At 43.9% G+C, this 23,585-nt stretch overlaps 2 protein-coding genes and 1 non-coding gene across 4 annotated transcripts; 1 reads left to right on the top strand and 2 right to left on the bottom strand.

Moving 5' to 3' along the window:
* The first annotated feature begins 712 nt into the window (after positions 1-712).
* Positions 713-6,405, top strand: XBP1 (X-box binding protein 1). The gene is given in 6 exon segments (XM_025474414.3): positions 713-960; positions 1,852-1,948; positions 3,256-3,390; positions 4,800-4,859; positions 4,862-4,945; positions 5,263-6,405. Coding segments are annotated over 6 exon segments (1,167 nt in total). The 5' UTR covers positions 713-727; the 3' UTR covers positions 5,821-6,405.
* Positions 6,406-10,254: 3,849 nt separating this feature from the next.
* On the bottom strand, positions 10,255-23,358 carry CCDC117 (coiled-coil domain containing 117). Of its 2 annotated transcripts, none has more exons than XM_025474409.3 (5): positions 23,049-23,358; positions 22,366-22,416; positions 16,820-17,044; positions 16,267-16,404; positions 10,255-13,210 (listed from the first exon to the last, which is right to left on the bottom strand). In XM_025474409.3, exons 1-5 carry the CDS (start codon positions 23,228-23,230, stop codon positions 12,973-12,975), a joined length of 834 nt encoding a protein of 277 aa, XP_025330194.1. In that variant the 5' UTR covers positions 23,231-23,358; the 3' UTR covers positions 10,255-12,972. The 2 variants fall into 2 exon arrangements, with proteins under 2 accessions (XP_025330194.1, XP_035562132.1); XM_035706239.2 differs by lacking the exon at positions 23,049-23,358 and adding an exon at positions 22,686-22,843.
* On the bottom strand, positions 19,006-19,113 carry LOC112677050 (U6 spliceosomal RNA). Its single transcript, XR_003146819.1, has one exon. It is a non-coding gene; the product is annotated as a U6 spliceosomal RNA (small nuclear RNA).
* Positions 23,359-23,585: the final 227 nt, after the last annotated feature.

The following is a 23,585-nucleotide window of genomic DNA, read 5'->3' as shown; positions in this document are numbered from 1 at the left end:
TAGACCCCCGGGGACCCTGGTTTTAACAAGTGAAACGAAAAGAGTATACTCATAGTAGGAAATGTAGAAATGCAAATTAAAATTGCATGTATTCCTGCCACTCCCGAGATCACAAAGCCCCGGTTTCTGAAAGCCCCGCCAAGGGCCAAGCCTAGTTTTAAAACGCGCGATTTCAATTCCTGAAGACTCTTATTTAGCAGGATTTCTTTGCAGGCTGGTTGCTCATCCAAGGCCTGATTGGCGCTCGCTGTCCCCCCGCCCCCTCCCCCCTTCCCCCTCCATCCCTCCCCCCGCCTCGATTTTCCGCTCCGCTCGGGGCCCCGACGTGGCGCACGAGATAACTGGTCGGGCAGAGGTGACAACTGCTGTCAGTGTCGGCAAAAAGCCATCAGTCTGGAAAGCTCTCCTTTTGGAATTAGACTCAGCGGCTCCGGGGGCGGGGGGAATGCGTCAGCCTAGCGGGTAAAATCCTTTCGGGGAGGAATCTCCGCCGGGCCCCAGAGCCCCCCCAGCTCCGGCCCCTCCTGCGACGCGCGGGCGGCGGCCGCCACGCTGGACGCCCCGGCCCCGCCCCCTCGGGGCCCGCCGGGCCAATGGGCGCCGAGAGCGGCCGTGCGTCACGCGGCGCTGGCCAATCGCGGAGGGCCACGACCGTAGAAAGGCCGGGTGCGGCCGAGGCAGCCCCGTGGACGGCGGCGGCGCGCAGCGGCGTGAGGGCTGCGGGGCGATGGTGGTGGTGGCAGCCGCGCAGAGCCCGGCCGCCGGGGCCCCCAAGGTGCTGCTTCTGTCCGGCAAGCCCGCCGCCGCCGCCGCCGCCGGAGCCCCGGCCGGCCGGGCCCTTCCGCTCATGGTGCCGGGCCCGCGAGGGGCCAGCCCGGAGGCGGCCTGCGGGGGTCCGCCCCAGGCGCGCAAGCGACAGCGCCTCACGCACCTGAGCCCCGAGGAGAAGGCGCTGCGCAGGTGGGCGCGGGGCGGGGGCGGGGGCCCGGCTGGCCGCGCTCGGGCGCCGGGGCCTGGCCGGTGGGGCGCGGCGCGGCGGGGGCGGGGCGGGGCGGGAGGCCGGAGCCCGGGCCGCCGGGCCTTTGTCATCCCCCCTTCCGTTCTGGGTCCTCAGTGGTGCGTGGCGCTGGGCGTCGGCGCGCTGGGGTCGGGCCCTCTGCCGCGGGGCCCCGGGCGGACCTGTCATTCCGCTTTCCTGAATTTGGCCCGTGTGCATAGACTCGATCGACCCACTTTTTGTTTTGGAGAGGCGCGGAGCTGCAGTGACCGAGGCTGGGAGGGCGGTGAGCCGTGTGAGGCTCGCTGGGCAAACGGCCTCCGCGTCCGCTTCTGGGGTCGTTGGGAGCCTGGAGCGAGGATTGAGCCTCGTACTCCGTGCTCCGTACATCTTGGTTCTTTGGTGATTCGTGGGTGCCTTTTGTGGTTTAAGTACCCACCTTCTTGAGCAGACACGGGGAGCAGCCGTCTCGGGGTTGCCCTGGATGTCAGCCAAGGTGAGAGGCCTCGGCCTCGCCCTTATTTGAGTTACACGGGGAGTAGCAAGGGGAGGAGGAAATCTCTGATGCAAGATGAGTCGTAGTTGTGTCCAGCGGCCTGGATGCGACGGGGGTGTGGATGACGCAGTGTGGGGGAGAATGAAACGGTTCCTCAAGCCAGATCCACCAAAGGCTGTGTTTTTTGTTTGTTTGTTTTGTTTTTGTTTTATTGAGGGGAGGAGCCTGGAGTATATTTTACCTTAGTCTACCTTATATGCTGTAAATGAAAACGAAAGCACCAGCTGGTGGAGCTTTCAAATGAAGATATAAATAAGGTTTGAGATGATTTAGTGTGGTATGTCCCTTCTGTTCTCAGGAAACTGAAAAACAGAGTAGCAGCCCAGACTGCCAGAGACCGAAAGAAAGCTCGAATGAGTGAGCTGGAACAGCAAGTGGTAGATTTGGAGGAAGAGGTAAAACTACTGGAGATCAAACTCTTATCTTTTATTTCCTGTAATCCCTTCCTTGGTGAATGTTCTGAGGTTCGCTGCCCATCCCAAGTTGATTCTCTTTTCTTTTTTTTTTTTTTTTTTAATATTTTATTTATTCATGAGAGACAGAGAGAGAGAGAGGGACAGGCAGAGGGAGAAGCAGGCTGCATTCAGGGAGCCCGACGGGGGATCCCGGGACTTCAGGATCACACCCCGGGCCAAGCCACCGGCGCTGCCCTGATTCTGTCTTTTTAGAATATGATCGAACAGTTAATTAAAAGTTAAACTAAACTAAACTAAAATAAAATATAAATATAAATAAATAAATAAATAAATAAAAGTTAAACTAAAAAAATTAATCTAAATTAATTAGGTAATTAAGTGATTAAGTGATGAAGGTTGATGAGAGCAGAAGTGGTTGACCCTCTGGCATTTGGTGCTAGATCTGTCTCAAAGTTGTGAATTGCAACATTACAATGTTTATCGAGTTAGTACTAAGAAATTCATAAAAGCATGGTAGAAAATAGTTGCTTAAACCTGAGACCCTTCTTGGCTTGGCCAAAAGTCCACTTAACAGTTCCCTTCCCCCCCCCAAAAAAAAAATAAAAAAACAAATAAAAAATTAAAAAAAAAAAAGGGATCCCTGGGTGGCGCAGCGGTTTGGCGCCTGCCTTTGGCCCAGGGCGTGATCCTGGAGACCCGGGATCGAATCCCACGTCGGGCTCCCAGTGCATGGAGCCTGCTTCTCCCTCTGCCTGTGTCTCTGCCTCTCTCTCTCTCTCTGTGACTATCATAAATAAATAAAAAAAAAAAAAACAAAAAAACAAAAAAACAACAGTTCCCTTCCCCTTCTAGGGCGTGCTTATTGCCTAATCCTAAATTATTCCCAGCTACACATCTTGAACACATAAGGATTTTATATATGTATATATATACATTTTTAAAAACATGTTTTGATTTTATGGCCTACCATTATCACTTCTATTAAAACCTGCTAGTTTAAGATAGGATTTTTTTTTCCCCTTGTCCTATCTAAAACCCGCAAGTCATCCTTTGCTGAGGTCTATATTCGTAGTTGGAAGCATTGTGTTACTTGTGGCCCCATGAAATGGCACTTCTTATTTTTCATAACTATGACCCTTCCTTTGAATACCTACTGTGAACGTAAGCAGAGTTTTCCAGAAGGTCAAAGAGAAGGAAAGGAAACCAACTGTAGTGAAACGTCATCAGGTGGATTCTTAAGTGAAAGAACTGGATGTTTTAATAGCTTTTTCTGAACTTATTTCCAGAACCAAAAACTTTTGCTAGAAAATCAGCTTTTACGAGAGAAAACTCATGGCCTTGTAGTTGAGAACCAGGAGTTAAGACAGCGGTTGGGGATGGATACCCTGGCTACTGAAGAGGAGGCGGAGACCCAGACCAAGGTAAGTTGTCTCATTTATCTGATGCCCTGTATGAGAACTGGTTCTAAGTGACATGACCCCTTACTGACACTCATTTTTCAACTGTGTAGTGAATAGTATTAAATTCTACTAAAGTAAGTTACACAGCTCTCATAAGAGCAAGTACTAACGGGGATCCCTGGGTGGCTCAGCGGTTTAGCGCCTGCCTTCAGCTCAGGGCATGATCCTGGAGACCCGGGATCGAGTTCCATGTCAGGCTCCCTGCATGGAGCCTGCTTCTCCCTCTGCCTGTGCCTCTGCCTCTCTCTCTCTCTCTCTCTCTGCATCTAATAAATAAAGTCTTAAAAAATATATGTATATTAAAAAAATAAAAGAAGAAATGCATTGTGGAAGGGTGCCTGTCTGGCTCAGTTGCTGGAACATGAAACACTGGATTTCGGGGTTGGGAGTTCAAGCCCCACTTTGGGTGCAGAGATTACTTAATAAAAACTAAAATCTTTTTTTTTAAAGGCTTTTTTTTTTACTTAGTAGAAAGTAAAATCTTTCTTTTAAAAGATTTTATTTACTTGAGAGAGAAAGAGAGTATCAGTGGTGGGGGCAGGGATAGAGGGAGAGGGAAAAGCAGACTCCCCACTGAGCAGGGAGCTCTATGTGGGCTTCAGTCCCAGGACACTGAGATCATGACCTGAACCCAAGGCAGATGCTTAACAGACTAAGCCATCCAAGTGCCTCTAAAGGTAAAATCTTAAAACTATTATGGAGAGGCAGCCCCCGTGGCTCAGCGGTTTAGCGCCACCTTCAGCCAAGGGCCTGATCCTGGAGACCTGGGATCGAGTCCCACATCAGGCTCCCTGCATGGAGCCTGCTTCTCCCTCTGCCTGTGTCTCTGCCTCCCTGTGTCTCTTATGAAAAAATAAATAGGGATCCCTAGGTGGCGCAGCACTTTGGCGCCTGCCTTTGGCCCAGGGCGCGATCCTGGAGACCTGGGATCGAATCCCACGTCGGGCTCCCGGTGCATGGAGCCTGCTTCTCCCTCTGCCTATATCTCTGCCTCTCTCTCTCTCTCTCTCTGTGTGACTATCATAAATAAATAAAAATGAAAAAATAATAATAAATAAAATCTTTAAAAAAGTAGTATTATGGAGAATATCACTGAAGATTTTAAGAATATCAGTCCTTCCCTTCCAGAATCTTAATTTGGGCCATAAAAATGTTTCGTTGCACATAAAATGACAGAAGTTAGTCTTCCTTCTTTTTTCCTCTCTTCTTGAGGAAGACTCAATTAAACGGAAATAACGGAGGTAAGGGAAAGGTTTCAGCTCCAAAGCTTAGTTTTCTAGCTTTCTTGAACCTTGAGAATCACAGCTGCCTGGTGACCATTTCCTTGAGGACTCAGCAGTTTGAGTGGTTTATTTATGTTGGTTTTTCAGGGGAATGGAGTGAGGCCGGTGGCCGGGTCTGCTGAGTCCGCAGCACTCAGACTACGTGCACCTCTGCAGCAGGTGCAGGCCCAGTTGTCACCCCTCCAGAGCATCTCCCCATGGATTCTGACAGCGTTGACTCTTCAGACTCTGAGGTAAGAGTTTTTTTGGATTTAGCGAAGAGCTGTGTAACTAGTTAATTCCTTCTGTTTGATGTCTGAGATCCCTGACCAGATGTAGGAGGGCAGGAAAGGTTAATTTTGGCTGGGTTACAGGTGAAGATCGACTGCCTTCCTATCTCCAGGTGATTTAGGACATAGAGTGAGGTGTAGATAAATGGGTCTGTGGGTCTCGGAGGTCATCCTATTGAGTGATGATTCATATACATTGTGGGACCTAGTAGGAAGTATTCCAGGTAGATTCTCAGGCACATTCTAATGGTTGGATTCCATTTAATTTTTGTCTCTTGCAGTCTGATATCCTGTTGGGCATTCTGTTCAACTTGGATCCAGTCATGTTCTTCAGATGTCCTTCTCCAGAGTCTACCAGCCTGGAGCAGCTTCCAGAGGTCCACCCAGAAGGACCCAGTTCCTTACCGGCCTCCCCTTCTCCATCACTGGGGACGTCATCAGCCAAGCTGGAAGCCATTAATGAACTGATTCGTTTTGACCATGTATATACCAAGCCCCTAGTCTTAGAGATACCCTCTGAGACAGAGAGCCAAGCTAATGTGGTAGTGAAAATTGAGGAAGCACCTTTCAGCCCCTCAGAGAAAGATCATCCTGAATTCACTGTCTCAGTGAAGGAAGAACTTGTAGAAGATGACTTCATTCCAGAGCTGGGCACCTCAGATCTACTTTCATCCAGCCACTGCCTGAAGCCATCTTCCTGTCTACTGGATGCTTATAGTGACTGTGGATATGAGGGCTCCCCTTCTCCCTTCAGCGACATGTCCTCTCTGCTTGGTGTAGACCATTCTTGGGAGGATACTTTTGCCAATGAACTCTTTCCCCAGCTGATTAGTGTCTAAGGAATGATCAGTGCTGTTACCCTTTCCCTTGACTATTATACTGCCTGAAGATAGCAGAGAAAGCCTGTGCTTCGTTTAAAAAAGCCAAAGTAGAGGGTGTACAGTCCTAGGGAATTCTTCTAAAGTATTTGTTCAAACCTTATAGGTCACCCCAAGTATTCTTTTGTCATCTAGCAGTGCAAGGTACTCAGATATATTACTATAATCCAGAATTACAGCTTTTGAGGTTGTACCTTTATCTTAAGGGCAGTAGTTTGACCTAAAATTCTTATGTAAGGGTCATTGGACAAGTGTCTTAGACGTGAAATTTGAGTGGCCCTTTAACATTTCTTTTCCTCCTTCTTGGTATCCCAGGCTTGCCTCCAATTTTAGGCCCTTTAGTTTGCTTCTGCAAGCAGAGAACACCTACCTGAGGGGGCTCCTTTCCGTCATGTACAGTTCAAGTAAAGATCAAGAATCTTTTGTATAACTATGAAAATTTACTATGTAAATGCTTGATGGAATCTTTCCCTGCTAGTGTAACTTTTGGAAGGTGCTTTCTCCATTTATTTAAAACTACCTGTGCAATTAAAAAGTGCAATGCAGTGTCTTTGTTCCTCGGTAAGTCTTACTGCTTTCTCTCTAGGTGTTTCACTGTTTACAATGATAGTAATTTATCCGACTTCACTGAGCATGCCACCTTTTTTTTTTTTTTTTTTTTAAAGATTTTTATTTATTCATGAGAGACAGAGAGAAGCAGAGACACAGGCAGAGGGAACAGCAGGCTCCACACAGGGAGCCTGATGTGGGACTTGATCCTGGGACTCCAGGATCGTGCCCTGGGTGGAAGGCAGGCGCTAAACCGCTGAGCCACCCGGGCTCCCCAAGCGTGCCACTTTTTATTTTTTTATTTTTTTTGAATTTTTTATTTATTTGTGATAGTCACAGAGAGAGAGGCAGAGACACAAGCAGAGGGAGAAGCAGGCTCCATGCACCGGGAGCCCGATGTGGGATTCGATCCCGGGTCTCCAGGATCGCGCCCTGGGCCAAAGGCAGGCGCCAAACTGCTGCGCCACCCAGGGATCCCGCGTGCCACTTTTTAAAGGTTTTTCCCTCCTCAGTTACTGCCTGCCTCAGTTCCTGCCATAAGTGGTACAATCTACTCTTTGAGCAGTTACTATATTTCTGATTCTGTAGCCTAACTGGCCAGTATCACAGACTAGTAAGTGGCAGAACTAGAATGCTTAGCCATTATTTTGCTATACCACCTTATGTTAAGAGATGGACATGCTGTTAAAGATCAAAATTGTATTGCCATTATAGGGATTAAGAACATCTTCCAGACTCAAACTACCTGAATTTAACTCTGCCACTGGTTAGCCAGGTAGCCCTGGACATGTAATCACTTCCTCACCTGTAAAAGGGACATAATAGTCCATAATATCTCTAAAGGTTGCTGGAGGATTCAAGGAGATGATGCATTATAAGCTCTTGGCATATGTACACTTATCAGGTAGGTACCATCCCAAGCACTCAAAAGTTACCTCTTCCCTTAATCTACTTTGGAGAGATTTTAATCTTAGGGAATTATATACTAGAATTTGTTTCACAGAAGAATGAACCTGTTAAAAAAATCTGACACATCAATAGTATCCCAAAACTATAGACATATCCTCATCCTTCATGTGCATCTTTTCTTGGAAATCTTACAAGATGCCGAAGGACTTCCCTCATTTATAGAGATCATTTCACCTATGCCAGCATTCTATGCCAAAACTAAACTACCACTAGAGAGGTCAAGTGGATAGGCAAAAGGGAGGATTCAAGAAATCCCAAGCAGCAAGGCAAAGCAGTCTCTACTTTCAACCAAGTACAGGGGAGTTTGGTGTGATTGGAGGCATGTCCACAAAACAGCCTAAAACCCCTGGTCACTAAACCCAGAACTCAATTCTAGTTTTTGGCAACGCAAGCTTACTTAGGCTATCTTAGAATCTCTCCACCGGGATCCCTGGGTGGCGCAGCGGCTTGGTGCCTGCCTTTGGCCCAGGGCGTGATCTTGGAGACCTGGGATCGAATCCCACGTCAGGCTCCCGGTGCGTGGAGCCTGCTTCTCCCTCTGCCTATGTCTCTGCCTCTCTCTCTGTGTGACTATCATAAATAAAAATTAAAAAAAAAAATTTCTCCACCCAATGTGGGGCTCAAACTCAGAACCCAAGTTTCAAAAAAAAAGAACCCGAGTCTCACACTTCTGTGCCCACCAGGTGCCCCTATGCTGCTTCCGTATCAGAAATGTATAGACAATCTCCAGCTGCCCCCATGATTAAAAATCTGATCACCTGACTTTCTATAACTGAAAATTTAAGTGCTGGGAATCTATTTAGGGATTGTCTAGGCAAATGCAATTATAGATGCATTTTAGCCACTCTCCATAATAGAAGCATCTGGAGATTGAGGCTCAAATAATTTACATTCAATGACATCACATGAAAGAGGCAGCTGCACTAACAGGGATAAGAGGACATACATAACCTGTGTTGGTCACTGGGGTTTTCAGTTCCTGTACAGATGGGTGAAAATGACTAACCACTGCTCAGCCTTGAGAAAACACCTGCCTTTAAGGACATCTTATTGAAACAAACTGGTTAGAAATAAAACCAAGACCTTTTTCTGTAAAACCAAAGCAAGATTTATATTAAATGCAGAGGGTTGTCCATAAATGAAACGAGACAAATGTCTGAGCACTATTTCCCTAGGCCTTGTAACACTGACCTATGCGGGCTTCCTTTTCTACTAGACATGCTATTGGAGTGCACACAAAGGAAAGAACCGTAGGCAAAAAGTAACATTGCCTACTCCAGGAATATTCTATGGCATCAGTCAAAATCTAATATCTAAAGAATGAAATCTTTACCTTGTGACTTCTCAAATTCATTGAATGGCAGGAAAACTGGCTTGTTGACCCATAAATCAGTTATTGAAAGACAACATACCCTCATCTTGCTGTAACTGTAGCCTAAATGCACGCAATTCAGCTCTAAGATGCCACCGGCAGACTATCTGGACCAAACAGGTACACACAACACTATTTTTTTTTAAGTTTTTTAAAGATTTTATTTATTTATTCATGAGAGACACACACAGAATGAGAGACAGGGGCAGAGACACAGGCAGAGGGAGAAGCAGGCTCCATGCAGGGAGCCTGACGTGGGACTCAATCCCTGGCCTCTAGGATCAGGCCCTGGGCTGACGGCGGCGCTAAACCACTGAGCCACCCGGGTGCACAACACTATTTTCTGAAGGAGTTTAATGTTACACTGACTGAACCATACTTTATTGTGGATTATTTAAGTCTAAATGACATATTCTGGTATTCCATGAAAACACTAAAACCACTGGTCAAGTAGGAAGAACATTGAAGCTGGTTAAGTTCAATTAAAATACTGAATTGTCACTATCTACTTAGGCTTTAGGTTCCAAATCTATGAAGAAATTAGGTAACTTTTAGCTATGATTTCCAAATTTTGGTGAAAACCAATATCCTAAGTTTTTTGTAATTGCAACTCAAACTTAACTCCACCTGCCCACAAATCAGGGATCCAAGTGATTAAGGTTGTAAATATGCAGGCAATACTGCCACCCAGTGACCTGTCAGCTCTTAAAGAAATGACCACGTAACTTGGAATTTTCCTATTCCTTCTAAAGGTCCTAAACCTATAAAAACAAAAATATTGTGAACTCTATATACCATTTCCAACTCTCTAAACATTTTTTTTTAAAGATTTCATTTATTAATTCATGAGAAACAGAGAGAGAGAGAGAGAGGCGGAGACAGGCAGAGGGAGAAGCAGGCTCCACACAGGGAGCCCGACGTGGGACTCCATCCGGGGACTCCAGGATCATATCCTGGGTCAAAGGCTAGCGCTAAAGCACTGAGCCACCCAGGGATCCCCTCTCTAAACATTTTTGACTGTCACTACTGTCATCTGAATACTGGCAATCAATCACCACTGCCAATCAATGCCATTGACTGACAGCAGCAAACTGATAAGGAGATTGGAAAGCATTCTATAGGTTTTAGAACTGCAAAACAGCCTATTTTGGAAAGCTAACTCACTTATGAAGCTTACCTTTAACCCAACATAATAATCTCTTCGAGATAAATTTAAGTCCCTCTCTGATATGAATGCTGCTTTAAACACAATTTAGAGGGGGACGCCTGGGTGGCTCAGCAGTTTAGCGTCTGCCTTCAGCTCAGGGTGTGATCCCAGGGTCCGGGATGGAGTCCCACATCAGGCTCCCTGCATGGAGCCTGCTTTTCCCTCTGCCTGTGTCTCTGCTTCTCTGTGGGTCTCTCATGAATAAATAAATAAATCTTAAAAAACACTAACAAAACATATTTAGAGGAAAGCAGAGGTAGCGGATTTGTTATATGCAGAATACAAATACTTCAAAAAGTTAAAACACTTAAGAAGTTTTATTGAAAACAAAATACAGAAACACCAGATTCTCATTTTAAAGTAAAATTGACAGCATCTTCCAGAACCTTCCTAGTACTGCACCATTCTTATCACTATCAACGAAACCAAAATAATTAATGAACCTGCTTATATAAGCATTCTTTCCATGGTTCCAGCCCCCACCCTATTTTCCCAAATTTTACATTTGCACCTTTTCAAAAATGAGTAGCAGGTTTTATTTTTGTTTCTGCTTTTTTATGACTGATTAATATTTGAGAGAACTGGACTTAACTTGATATTTAAAAAAAAATCCCACACACACCCTACTCAAACTCAGAGAAAATATACATTTGTTCATTAAAGCTCACCTGCTTCAGATAATTTTTCTCTTCACACATTAGCATTGTAAGCCAATGTTTGATCCATGCTTCAAAAGCTGTACAAAATGAAAAGACCTGTTGATTCCCTAAGGAAACCTTAAGGCAAAAGCAAAAGCCTTATACTACAGAAGGAAAACAAAACAAAGGCATGGAGACTGTGGAGACGGCTCAGATGAATAAGCACCACAAGGATGAAGAAAATTTCTGTACATATGCAAAAGGATAAAGTTTAAAAAGGAGCATTAAACATCCATTTTCCTGCAGAAATAATTAACCATGTCAGATAATCTGACTCCTGAAACAAATGGTTTGGATTTTAATTAACAGACTCTTCATTCTCTCCTGTATTTTACACCAGTGGTATCAGAGCCCTGTCTGGAGCTCTTCCTCCTTCCCCCATACAGACCTTTGATCAGAGGCCTCACCCACAATTCCTACCGAAGCCTATCTTAGTGTCTTTTGGGTCCTTCTTTGGAAGTTCTCACCTTCCCTTCCGTCCTAACACCGGGACTAACTCCAAATTCTGGGCATTCACTTCATGTTTTTGAGTTATACCAGAACAAACTTTTTTAGCACGGCGATTTCTTTAAGGCTACAAACTTTGTTAAGTTGGTCCCATTAAACAATGACCTAAAGGCAGGAGTTTTTCAAACGGCATGAATCAAACACTTGCACATTTCAACAGAATACAGTTTACATTCATCTCTAAATCTGAGATTAAGAAACTATTAGCTGGTTTCCAACTGGTTTTAACACTGGTTTGAAGTTCGAATAATTTTATTGTGTAGACATTAAATATTGTTTAAATATTAAACATTAAATCTTTTCCTGACTATCCAGACAGAAATAGAGAAAGCAGGAACAACAGGCAAGGGAAGAAACAGTCCAATTAACAGACTCGTTACTTCTACGCCATCTGTAACAAGGGGAGGGATTTCAGCATGGGTTTCGAAAATGCCTGGGAGCCGGTTTCTAAAGTCACCTCTACTTGGCAGAAGCCATTTTTTATTTCCTACACAAGGTTATCTGATTCCTACAAAGGGGGAAGAAACCCAGAAAACAAAATGAAAAGAACTGGGGTGGTCTCCTGTCGTGTGATGTAAGGGCCAGTATTACACTATTACACTCATTTCATTAAGTTATAGTGGATATTCTGTAGCACTGAAGGAAGTGTTAGTTTACTCGGCACTGAGACATTGCCACACAGAAGAGCCCTTCCTGAGAAATAAAAAAAACTTCAATCCTGGTTATCCCCAAAGGACACCTTGAGCCTCGTTTAGTTCCTAAAGATGAAGATGTCCTGCTAGCAGGAAGCTATTCTCTACTAACTGAGGTTTACTGCCCAACAGCTGAAGCACCAGGCAGAGTGGCTAGTTCAGTACATCTCAACGTCACTTACCCATAGGTTCTCAGTTAATTATTCATCATTATTTTCTACATTAATGCCAAAATACTCAACTTGCTAATATAGGTACAACCTTTTTAAAAATACCTATCAGTGCCAGGCTTCGCTGACATGGCAGTTCCTTGGGATAACTTAAGGGAGGCTTCTCCCATAGTCAATCTGCACATGGGTTACCTCTCAATCGCTTTTTAAGGATCGATCAAAGTTAAAGAAGTTGTAAACATTCCTGAATAACTGGGCTTATCAATTATGCAAGGGAAACCAAGGAGCAACAGTAGCACAAGGCAAAAAAGCCTTGAAGGAAAAATCTTTTCTTTGTATTTTCATTGCATTTTCAGAGGTGAGCCACACAGCTACCAGCTATTTCATCAACATAGCTACTCAGAATTGACAATATACAAGTCTCAGAGCTCCTATTAAATCTCTTGGTAAAAGGCTCAAGCTACTGCTTTCTTCCCTCCTCTTCCCAATCATATATAGTCACCACTGTAAACAAGAGCTCCGATCTGAAGATGCAGTTGTGACTCAGCTGTCAGAGTACACAGTAGGAGCATCCTTCTTTCTTAATGCATCGTTTTCAGATTCAAGTGTCTAAATATTTGCCAACTATCTGAATGGTTTATACAATGTGACAGATGACTTAAGTCACCCTTAGACACACAGCTTATATACTTGCCTTTGCAAGTTGCAATTTCACATTCCCTTAATAAGCTCCCTAGTAAACCGTTTTCCCTCGAGACAAGCTTCCTTGGCAAAAAGTTGGATTCACGAAATGGCTACCCAAAATCAGAGTCCCACCCCAAATCACAGGTGGAGATATTACACCCGTTTCATAAAACTTTCAAGTCCCTATACTATACAAATACAAAGAGGCTCACGACCAAATACATGAGCCACCTAAAATTTGACAACTTTAGTATAGAAACTGGTTTTAGAGTTCCATCTCTTCTTCTGTGCAAGCAGCTGTCTCCAAACTATTGTAAACAGGCATCCCTGTTTGCCGAGGTTCCAAGAACAGTTCAGTTCTCCCAGGGAAGGCAGTGCCAGCAGCTGCATGCTTAGTTTGGCTCTCTCCTGTGTAGTTCTTAGCATTAGATGACGGCTTTGGCTTATCAGAAAGGAGTTCAGGGAGAGGTTTCCAGAGCACAAGCTCCATGGAAGGACGGCTCCTACGAAATAAAAAAGATTTTTATCAAAAATTTTAGGATATGGAAATAAAAGATACATGTTGAAAAGTTAATGTTTGCTATCAAATATCTAGAATTAAGAACTGAAGGCATCAAAATAAATTTTTGATGATCTAAATAGATCTTTAGAAAGGCCACTCGAATACATACAATTTTATAGTTCTGTCCATATTTTTAGAGATTTATTTTAGAGAAAAAAAGCAGAACCATATGCACATGAGTAGGGGGAGGAGCAGAGGGAGAGACACAGAATCCCAAGCAGGCTCTGCTGAGCATGGAGTGAACTACTGGCTCAATTCTAGGACCTTGAGATTATGACCCAAGCCGAAATCAAGAATTGGATGCTTAACGTGCCCCTGTTCTGCACATATTTTTAAGCAAAACAAACTAGTTATATTGGTGTGATTTAAAGTGATACAGGGCAGCCCCAGTGGCTCAGCGGTTTAGCGCCGCCTTCATCCCAGGGCCTGTTCCTGGAGACATGGGACTGAGTCCCAAGTCAGGCTCCCTGTATGGAGCCTGCTTTTCCCTCTGCCTGTGTCTCTGCCGCGCACCCCCGCCCCGTGTCTCTCATTTTTTAATCTTAAAAAACTAAAAAATAAAATAAGTAAGTAAATAAAGTAATACAGGGGTGCCTGACTGGCTCAGTCAGTAGAACACATGACTCCTGATCCTGGGGTTCTAAGTTCAAGCCCCACACTGGGTGTAGAGATTAGGTACGATCTTTAAAAATAATATAAAAGCAAAACAAACAAAAAAAATATACAAAAGCAACATAAATATTCAATATGAAAAACAGATGCCCTTAATTTAATGTCATAAATTTTTTTTTTAAGATTTTATTTATTTATTCATGAGAGACACAGAGACACAGGCAGAGAGAGAAGCAGGCTCCATTCAGGGAGCCCAACGTGGGACTCGATCCCAGGTCTCCAGGATCATACCCCAGGCTGCAGGCAGCGCTAAACTGCTGTGCCACCAGGACCGCCCTAATGTTATAAATCTCTTAAATTGTGGTTAATATTAGTAGTTATGGGCTACTACTACTTTGTACTAAATCATTATAAATGAAAATGAAATACTGACCAAACACATTAAAAATATCTCCCTATGCCTTTTGCTTAGTACAGCTACAAAGCAGAATGCTTTTTGCAATAAGCCCAAATGATTATGTCCCCAATGCCTGCCTCTGCCTCAGTCCTCCTCCACTCAATGATGGTTTGGTGGTTTCTGGGACCCAAAGGCAAGTAAGACAAATCACACTGAAGAACACACTCAAAAGCTAGCTTCTGGAAAACTACCAAGAAAAAAAAGAGCTATTTTTTAGACTATAGAGCAACATGACCTGCTTGACAAAACTATTTACCCACTCTCAGAGCTGAGTAGTTTATTATAGGCCCAAGCTAAGAGGCTAATGCAAAACTTCTTTGATCTAACATCACCTGAACCAACTATGGCCAAAGGCAGTAATTCCCCATCTACCTGGCATCACTGGGGCTGGTGTTCTAAGAGATTTTTTCAGATACCTGAATCTACTCTATGTATGAATCTATTTAGTCTTTCCTAGGCAACATGTAAATGGCACTTTATAACTTGACTACTATTTTACACGTGAATAATGACTGTTTCAGATCATGTAAACTCAAGGACTATAAGAATTACAGGGCTATCATTAGGTTTTGTGTCAATGGCCCCCAAGCCTGCTTTGTTCTTTACACTCTTACGTTTCCTCTTGTCCTCACATGATTATTCTGCCACTACCCACTACTATGAGTTTGTTCTCACTTCCTGTTTCTGTGTTTCTACTCTGATGTTCTAGGAAATCAGATAATTAAACTCATTAAACTATGGCTAACTTAAGAGCAAAATGGCTTAGAGACATCTGGGTGGCTCAGTGGTTGAGCATCCGCCTTCGGCTCAGGGCGTGATCCCGGTCCGGGAATCGAATCCCCCATCAGGCTCCATGTGAGGAGGATGCTTCTTCCCTCTGCCTGTGTGTCTGCCTCTCTGTCTCTCATGCGTGAAATAAAATAAAATAAATTAAAATAAAATAAAATAAAATAAAATAAAATAAAATAAAGAGCAAAATGGCTCAGAGCTAAAGCTCTGAGAGGCTATCCACTATGAGATAAGAATGTCAGCTTTGGATTGTGGCCTTTGTGGTAACTATTTTGACTACTGGGAGATTTCTTTTGGTTTGTTTTCTAGGTCTCAGTGGTGTTCCTGAATAATTGAGAGGCTGGTAAGCAAGAGCTTTTGAAATGTGGTTCCCATATCTTATGACAAGAATTTAGGAGAGAATGAACTCTCTTGCCAATCCTCCCAATCCCAAATAACAGATGATAGTGCATTTCAGGACTTGAAAAGAATTGGAGGTTAAGAAGGTAAGGTAGCTACTCCTGCACACTTCAAACTTCTCCTTGCACAGCATTTTGTTCACCCCCAATGAACTAAGAAAGAGGCCTATATTGGGACACCTGGGTGGCTCAGCGGTTGAGCATCTGCCTTTGGCCCACGGCATGATCCTGGAGACGCGAGATCGAGTCCCACATTGGGCTCCCTGCATGGAGCCTGCTTCTCCCTCTGCCTGTGTCTCTTCTCTGCCTCTCTCTCCGTCTCTCATGTATAAATAAATAAAATCTTTTAAAAAAAAAAAAGAAAAGAAAAGAAAAAGAAAAAGGCCTATATCCAACCTAAGCTAAATATAAAACCTATTGTGCTTTCATTTTGCTGGTGATCAGGGGACAAAGAGAGGACTAGGATAGGACAGGCCGTGTCTGGAGACAATGGGTTTCTCTTCAAGATCATAATTAAACAGAACCAAGGGGGTGCCTGGGTGGCTCATTTGGTTAATCCTCCAACTTTGATTTTGGTTCAAGTCATGATCTCAAGATTGTGGGATTAAACCCTGTGTTGGGCTCTGTGCTCAGCATGGAAGTCTGCTTGTCCCTCTGCCTCTGTTCCTTCCCTTGCTCCATCTCTAAAAAATAAATACATTTTAAAAAATAAATAAATGGAAACCAGGAGCCAACACTTACATGGACTCAATCATTTTCTTTGTAAAGACTTCATCAAATTCCCTCTTCAAACCGGTTTTCATGGTGTCAGAAAGAACAAGACTGGGGAGATGATTGATATTTCTGTCAGCTTCCACTTCCTCATCTTCGTCAATTATCCTAAATAAAGACAGCAGAAGCAGAGAAAGAAAAATTATTTAGTCAAGCTATTATATATATTCTAGTAATGGGATGAAATTTAAAAACACAATAAAGGCAAGAGGTGCTACAGGAAAAGATCAAGTAAAATATGAGACTCCAAGGGAAAAAGTACATACATGCAATCAGATTTGAAGAATGTGTCCTTGAAAATTCCCATAAACCAAAAATTTATATTCAGAGAGTAGGTGAAAATATTTAGCACAGTTCTATGAGCTTAACATTAAATGTGCAAACTCCTGAGTTCTCAGATTTTTCATAGTCTGAGAGGCTGAGGATCACCGTTATTACTCAATGATGAATTAGACTAGCTTAAATGAGTAGAGACATCACAGAGGAACAGCAAATAAGCCAGTGACATATGCTACCCATTTACCTGTCCTCAATTTCTTGAAGCCTCCTTCGGGCAACTTCACACTGTGGTTCTCCGGTTGTCTGATCCATTTCTTCACAAATAACATCTAACATGCCAGGTGCGGAGAGGCCACTAGTGCACGGATTTACTCCATGACTCTCTATATCCTGATGTGCACAAAGAATCCAGTCATTAGGACCAGCACAGAGCCCTGCTTCAGTTAGCCTTTTCTTTCTTACTGGACAACTGAAAAAAAAAATTCAATGACAATTCAGAGTCATATAAATGAAATGTTTATCATCCCTATCTCTAACCAAACTCTCATGTAAAAAAAAAAAAATCGGATTTTTGACAGCGTGTGATTATAAGATAGGAAATCATGAATTTTCTTTTCTGTCATTCTAACAGCCTCCTTGAGAGATGTTTTCTTCTGCTCTGACAAATTAGACTTTACCTGCAAGATTGTGCTTTTTTCAGATTAGTGTTCAATGTGGGAACTTAGAAGTCATTCCCATTTCTTTGGCTCTGGATAGGTCAAATGGAAAGAAACTAAAATCACAAAGCAGCAGTTGAGCACCAGTCATATTTTGTCCTAATTCTGCTTGCTCCATATGGGGAGGTGGTCTACAGGCATCCTATCTTCCCTTAGGGCAAAAAATATATAACTTCATTAGGTCTGTTCCAAGTAGTACAGGTTACAGAAGACATTAAAAAACTTTATTTATTTATGTATTTATTTGAGGGGGGGGGGAGACCAAGCAGTAGCATGCATACATGTGTGCACAAGCAGGGGAAGGGGCAGAAGCAGGCTCCCCAATGAGTAGGGAGCCTGATGCAGGGGCTCGATCCCTGAACCCTGGGGTCATGACCTAAGCAGAAGGCAGCCACTTAACCAACAAGGCCACCCAGATGCCTCCAATACTGCTGATTTCTTGGTCCTCTGAAATGTCAGAAGACTCTTATTTGGCTCTGAGTCCCTTACTATAATGGGGTACATTTTTCTCCCACTTTGCATCATAAACCATTTTCACTTCCTAGAAAAATTTATATTTCATAGAGCCCTTAGAGTTCATCAACTTCTGTACTTTTGCAGATTTGGAAACTAAGACCTAAAAAAGCTAAAGTGCCCTCTTCTAAGTGTCATATAAGGTAGAGTTGCATGTTGGACACAAGTCAGAGCTCCTAAGTCTTAGCTCTATGCTCTTTTCACTGAAACTGATGGCCTCCTTAAGGAAGTTCAAACACTTCAAGCTCTAACCATGAACTAGTATTTGCATGCACTGCAACATGCCCAATTTAGCTGAAAACTGTCTGAAGCACGTTAAATTCTGAAGCAGGTTAAACAGACAACTATTCAAAAAAATATATATATATATAGACAACTATTCTATTTAAGTCCCAAGACCAGATGTACTTTATTGCTTGGGCATTAGCAAGTACAGCCTCAAAAAACAGAACATAGCTCTGCAACTTAAAAAAAAAATCATTAATGGCTACCACAGCTTATGACTCTATAAACTGAAGGCCAAAGGAAGTGGTATGTATTTTACAAAGAGAAATTTCTTTTTTTTTTTTTTAAGATTTTATTTATTTACTCATGAGAGAGAGAGAGAGACAGAGACAGAGAGGCAGAGACACAGGCAGAGGGAGAAGCAGGCTCCATGCAGGGGGAGCCCAACGTGGAACTCAACCCGGGGTCTCCAGAATCCTGCCCTGGGCCGAAGGCAGGTGCTAAACCGCTGAGCCACGCAGAGATCCCCATAAAGAGAAATTTCCAATCCTGTTAAGACTACAAAACAAAACACAAAAAACCCTGCAAAAATCAACATTAAAGCCTCTGGCAATATAAAATCTGACAAATAGTGATGCTCTTTTGAACCTAGACTTTTATTGGAATCGGCTATTAAATAATTTAAGTGTTTAGATTTTTAAAGTCTTTGAGTACAGCTGACATGCAATGTTACATTAGTTTCAGATGTACAACATAGTGATTCAACAACACTGTATCTCATGCTATGCTCACAACTGTAGTTATCAGGGTAGGGTGCCTGCCTTTAGTTCAAGTCATAATCCCAAAGTCCTGGGATTGAGCCACACTTCATCGGGCTCTCTGCTCAGCAGGGAGTCTGCTTCTCCCTCTCCTCTTTGCTCCACTCATGCTAATAAATAAAATCATTTAAAAAAAACCACAACTGTAGCTATCATCTAAATATATGGAACCCCTCACAAATTTGCATATCATTCTTGCACAAGGGCCCATGCTAATCGTCTTTGTATTGTTCCAATTTTAGTCTATGTGCTGCCAGAGTAAGCACGAGAATATGTTTAATTTATAATTTGCTTTAATTGATAAGAAAACATTAAGAATGCATAGCTATACATCACATATTTCTGTAGTACCTGGATAGTTTTATGGTGTTTTGGAAAGCAGGAGAAAAGCTACACACATAAAACCAGCTAAGAAAACGCAGAAAAAATCTGTACAGGTAATTTCCTAGTACATCCAACAATTCAACTATGAAATGCAACTGAGTTTAAGAGCTGGGTTCTGATCTCTGACCTCCAACATGATTTGGACTGTATTATTTTATGCCTGTAGGTCCGTTTTGCATATAATTAGAGATCAATGATAATGAAGTTTCAAAAAAAATGAGCTATAAAAGACTTCAAAGTACAGATAAGAGCTATGGAAGTGGCAGGTGGGCAGTACACTTCTGGGCATTAGATATTCAAATGTCAAGCTCCTTATTCTCAGGGTTTAATCTCTCCATCTGTAAATTAAAGGCAGTTTAATTTTTTAAAGTAAGTGTTACATCCAATGTAGGGCTGGAACTCCCAACCCGCAAGATCAAGGATTGCATGCTCCTTGGACAGAGCCAGCTACGCACCCCAAAGTTGGTTACATTTTTAAGCCAACAGATTTTATGCTTCAAACTTATCACACTGGAACTCTTTATTCATTTATCTCTCCTTTTTTTAAAGATTTAATTAATTTATTTTAGAGAGCGTGAGCAGGGGTAAGGGTGCGGGGTGGTGGAGAGAAGCAGATTCCTTGCTGAGTGTGGAGCCTGACACTGGGCTTGATCTCCTGACCCTGAGATCACACTACTTGAGCCAAAACCAGGAATCGGCCGTTCAACAGACTGAGCCACAGGTGCCCCCGTTCACTTATCTTATAGTATACGCCAAAAGAAAAAAGCAAAGAGATCCCTGTGTATCTGCAGCAATCCCAGGGCAATTAAGAATATAAATATTGTCTGGTGTGGTGGTTTTTAAACTAAGGCAACTTTTAAATCTATTTAGCCTATGCATCAGCAAGAGTGGAAAATACAAAGTTTCTGCTGTCCAAAAAGCGAACAAATAAGCAAAACTTACCCAAAGTAAAAAGACCAATGACAAATTTTGGGGAAACATAACACACATAATAAACTACTGATTTCTGGGGCGACTGGGTGGCTCAGTGAGTTACACATCTGACTTTGGCTCAGGTCATGATCTCAGGCTTCTGGGATTAAGCCCCACACCAGGCTCCCTACTCCACAAGGAGCCTGTTTCTCCCTCTGCCTGCTGCTCCCCCTGCTTGTGCTCCCTGTCCAATAAAAAAAATAAAATCTTTTAAAGAAGCAATAAGCTACTTTTTGTACTAGCGGTTTCTTATACGTAAACATGAAAAAGATCAATAAGCCAATAGAAAATGTGCAAAAACAGGAACAAATGACACACTTAAACACAAATGTATTAAATGTAATGATGTTCAAAATAACTTTAGTTTACCAAATATAAATCAAAACAGTGGTCTGAAAAAAGATCTAATTTTAAGTATAAAATCCTATGCTAACACAATTCAATGAATAATTAGAAAACAAACATCCATGAAAATAACATTCAAGATATTGACCCTCACCAACATCCCAAAATGGTACTCTATTTCCTTCTCCCTACAGGTAAACACTAGGTTATTTACTTCTTTTTAAAAATACATCATCATGCATGTAGATACGCATCCCTACACTACGTTTAGGTTTGCCCAGCTTTCAACTGTATGCTTAGAGAATTTATACTGTACATATTCTTGGATGTTTCTTTTGCTCATACTATGCTTATAAGACATATCTACATTGATAGGTATAATACATTCCATTTTCTCCCCTTTTTTTGCTTAATACAACTCCACTGTATGAATTTGTAATTTTCTTTACCCATTTTACTACTGAGGGACATACAGGTCGTTTCTGTTTTGAGCTATTATGAACAAGGATGCTATGGACTTTCTTGTGTCTCCTGTTCCAATCGTGTACACATTCAAGAGGTGAACTGTTGGGTAATAGAGTATGTATGTCTTTAACTTACTAGATAATGCCAAACTATTTCCCAAAGTGCTTGTACTGTCTCAACTATAATACTGCAGTTATTGGTGCTCCGGTACCTAGTGGTAAAGTAGCATATCTCATTGAGGCTTTACTAGGCATTCCTCTGAAGACTGATAAGGTTGAGTGAACACCTTTCATTTATTGGTCATTTGGACATCCTCTTTGATTCTTCCACTCATTTTTCTATTAGACTGCCTGTCTATGAGATACAATTTTTTAAAATTTTTATTTATTTATGATAGTCACACACACATACAGAGAGAGAGAGAGAGGCAGAGACATAGGCAGAGGGAGAAGCAGACTCCATGCACCGGGAGCCCGACGTGGGATTCGATCCCAGGTCTCCAGGATCACGCCCTGGGCCAAAGGCAGGCGCCAAACCGCTGCGCCACCCAGGGACCCCGAGATACAATTTTTTAACCTTTGAGTTTAGTGAAAAAGTTTGAAAAGACAGTTCTGGTGAGAAGATGGAGACACAGGCATTTCCACTGTTAAAAGGAATATAAATCGGCAACACTCTTGTTCAAAATTTAAAATGCAAGCAATTCAGCACCTAGGAATCCATTAACCTACTTGCAAATATACACAAGGAACTTTAAAAAGAATGGACACAGTAGCTTTAATCTACAGTAAAAGCAAAAGATTAGATATAACTTAGAAATCTATCAACAGGAGACGAATTAATGATCCATACCTAGCCTTCCAACAGAAATATATTCAATGTTGCAAAAGAAATGCACCCATATGCAACAAACTAGGAGAGTAAAATGAAAAGATCCAAGTGTTGCACAACGAGGGGAGTTACCTTTTACAAATGTAGAAGAGCAGAGGTATATACAGTTATAAACTTGTTAGGTTTTTAGATTATCTTCCAAAGGAGACATAGGAAACAGGTAACAGGCACTCTTAAGACTTTACAATTTGTATCCTTTTGCACACCTGAAATTCTTTTAACTTTGTCCATGTCGTAATATTCACATGGATGAAAATTCAAACATTACTAAGGAGCAGAGGGAGAAGTTTCTCTCTGATATACCAGCTACCCAGTTACTTTCCCCAAAAGGCAACCAGTTACCAGTTCCTTGTATCGCCCTGCAGAGATACTTAACGATTCACCTTTTCACTTAAATAGTCGAGGATATAAAACAGGTTAAATTTAAGCGACCGTAAGGTGAATAGGTGGCACCTGACACTTACTCATCATCCTCCTCCTCTCGTTTGTGTTTCTTTTTACAGCGCACTGAAACACTGTTGAAACAAACAAACACACAAACAAACAACAAACATTAGTCAACTGAGAAATTCACTGAGCCTGTGCTCTCGGCCTCCACTCTCCCTTTTCCCAACAATCGCGCTCATTCCACGAGTACTGGCTGTCCCCTTCCAGGCCGACTGGGATTGGACAGACAGATCACAAGGTCGCTCAGGTTGGGTGGTCCCGACGTAACTAGAAGTTGAAATCTCAACTTCCCACTTTGCCAAGGGAGTGGGAAATACATCCGGAGGGACCGACTTACGTGGGGGAAAACGTTTCTGGGGGCAAGCACGGTGCTCATAAGCACCGCACTTACGATCCCACTAACAGGACCCGCTTCGGCCCCACGCTGCGGGCGAGAAAGCCGAGTGGAGGCGGGGCCCTGGAGGTCAGCCCCCGCGGCCGTGCCCAGGGCGCCTCCGCGCTGCGGTCCGCCGGGCTCCGGTGCCGGCCCAGCCCGGGCGGGCTCGGGAAAGGCTCGGCGCCGCGCCGCTCGGGTCCGCTCCGGACTCCCGGGCGCCTTCCGGCTAACGTCCCCGGGGCTCAGGCGCCCCCGCCGAGGGTCGTGAGGACGCGTAACGAGCCCGAGCCGCGCGCCCGCCCGCCCGCCCGCCGGGCTCCTCACCGTCCGCGCGCCGCGCTCCCGCCCGCGGGGCTCGGGGCGGCGCGGGGTCCCGGCCGCGGAACCAGCTCGGCGCCGTCCGCTCCCGGTGGGAAGGCCCGGCCGGGGAAGGCCGGCGGCGGCTGCAGGAAGTCCGGACCGCCGCTCAAGGGGAGGCCGCTGAAGGGCCGGCCGAGCGCGGCCATGGCCGGGGAGACCAGGAGGCTGCGCCCACGGCCCCGACCGCCCGCGTCCCCGGGCCCGGCAGCTGCGGCCACAGCGACTGCTGAGAGGCGCCCGCCTCCGAGCCCGCTCTCGACCCCACGTCACGCCTTCTAGAACCCTCCACCCCGGGCCGCCCCGGGGCACGCCGGGATTTGTTGTGTGTGGAGAGTGGCTGCCGCGAGGGATACTGGGAGTTGCAGTCCGAGCGGACTACAACTGGCATGGCCGCCTCTGCCTGCCTCGCGTTTCTGTAGCTGTTTTCTCCGTCGTAAAACCTGATAACAACAGCACCTCTCTTCTTAGGGTTGATGGGAGAAGCGAATGAATTACAACATC

The sequence above is a fragment of the Canis lupus genome, chromosome 26 (genome assembly GCF_003254725.2).
Source record: "Canis lupus dingo isolate Sandy chromosome 26, ASM325472v2, whole genome shotgun sequence".
Lineage (NCBI taxonomy): Eukaryota > Metazoa > Chordata > Mammalia > Carnivora > Canidae > Canis > Canis lupus.
This window is presented reverse-complemented; position numbering and strand designations above follow the sequence as displayed.

What these genes read in the sequence shown, in the direction of transcription:
- CCDC117 (XM_025474409.3), bottom strand. Translation starts at nt 23,230, where the DNA reads ATGGCCGCGCTCGGCCGGCCCTTCAGCGGCCTCCCCTTGAGCGGCGGT. An exon ending in CTTCAAGAAATTGAGGACAG is followed by an intron (nt 16,405 to 16,819) that starts GTAAATGGGTAG and finishes GTCTTTATTTAG; the next exon opens with GATAATTGACGAAGATGAGG. An exon ending in AAGAAAATGATTGAGTCCAT is followed by an intron (nt 13,211 to 16,266) that starts GTAAGTGTTGGC and finishes TTTATTTCGTAG; the next exon opens with GAGCCGTCCTTCCATGGAGC.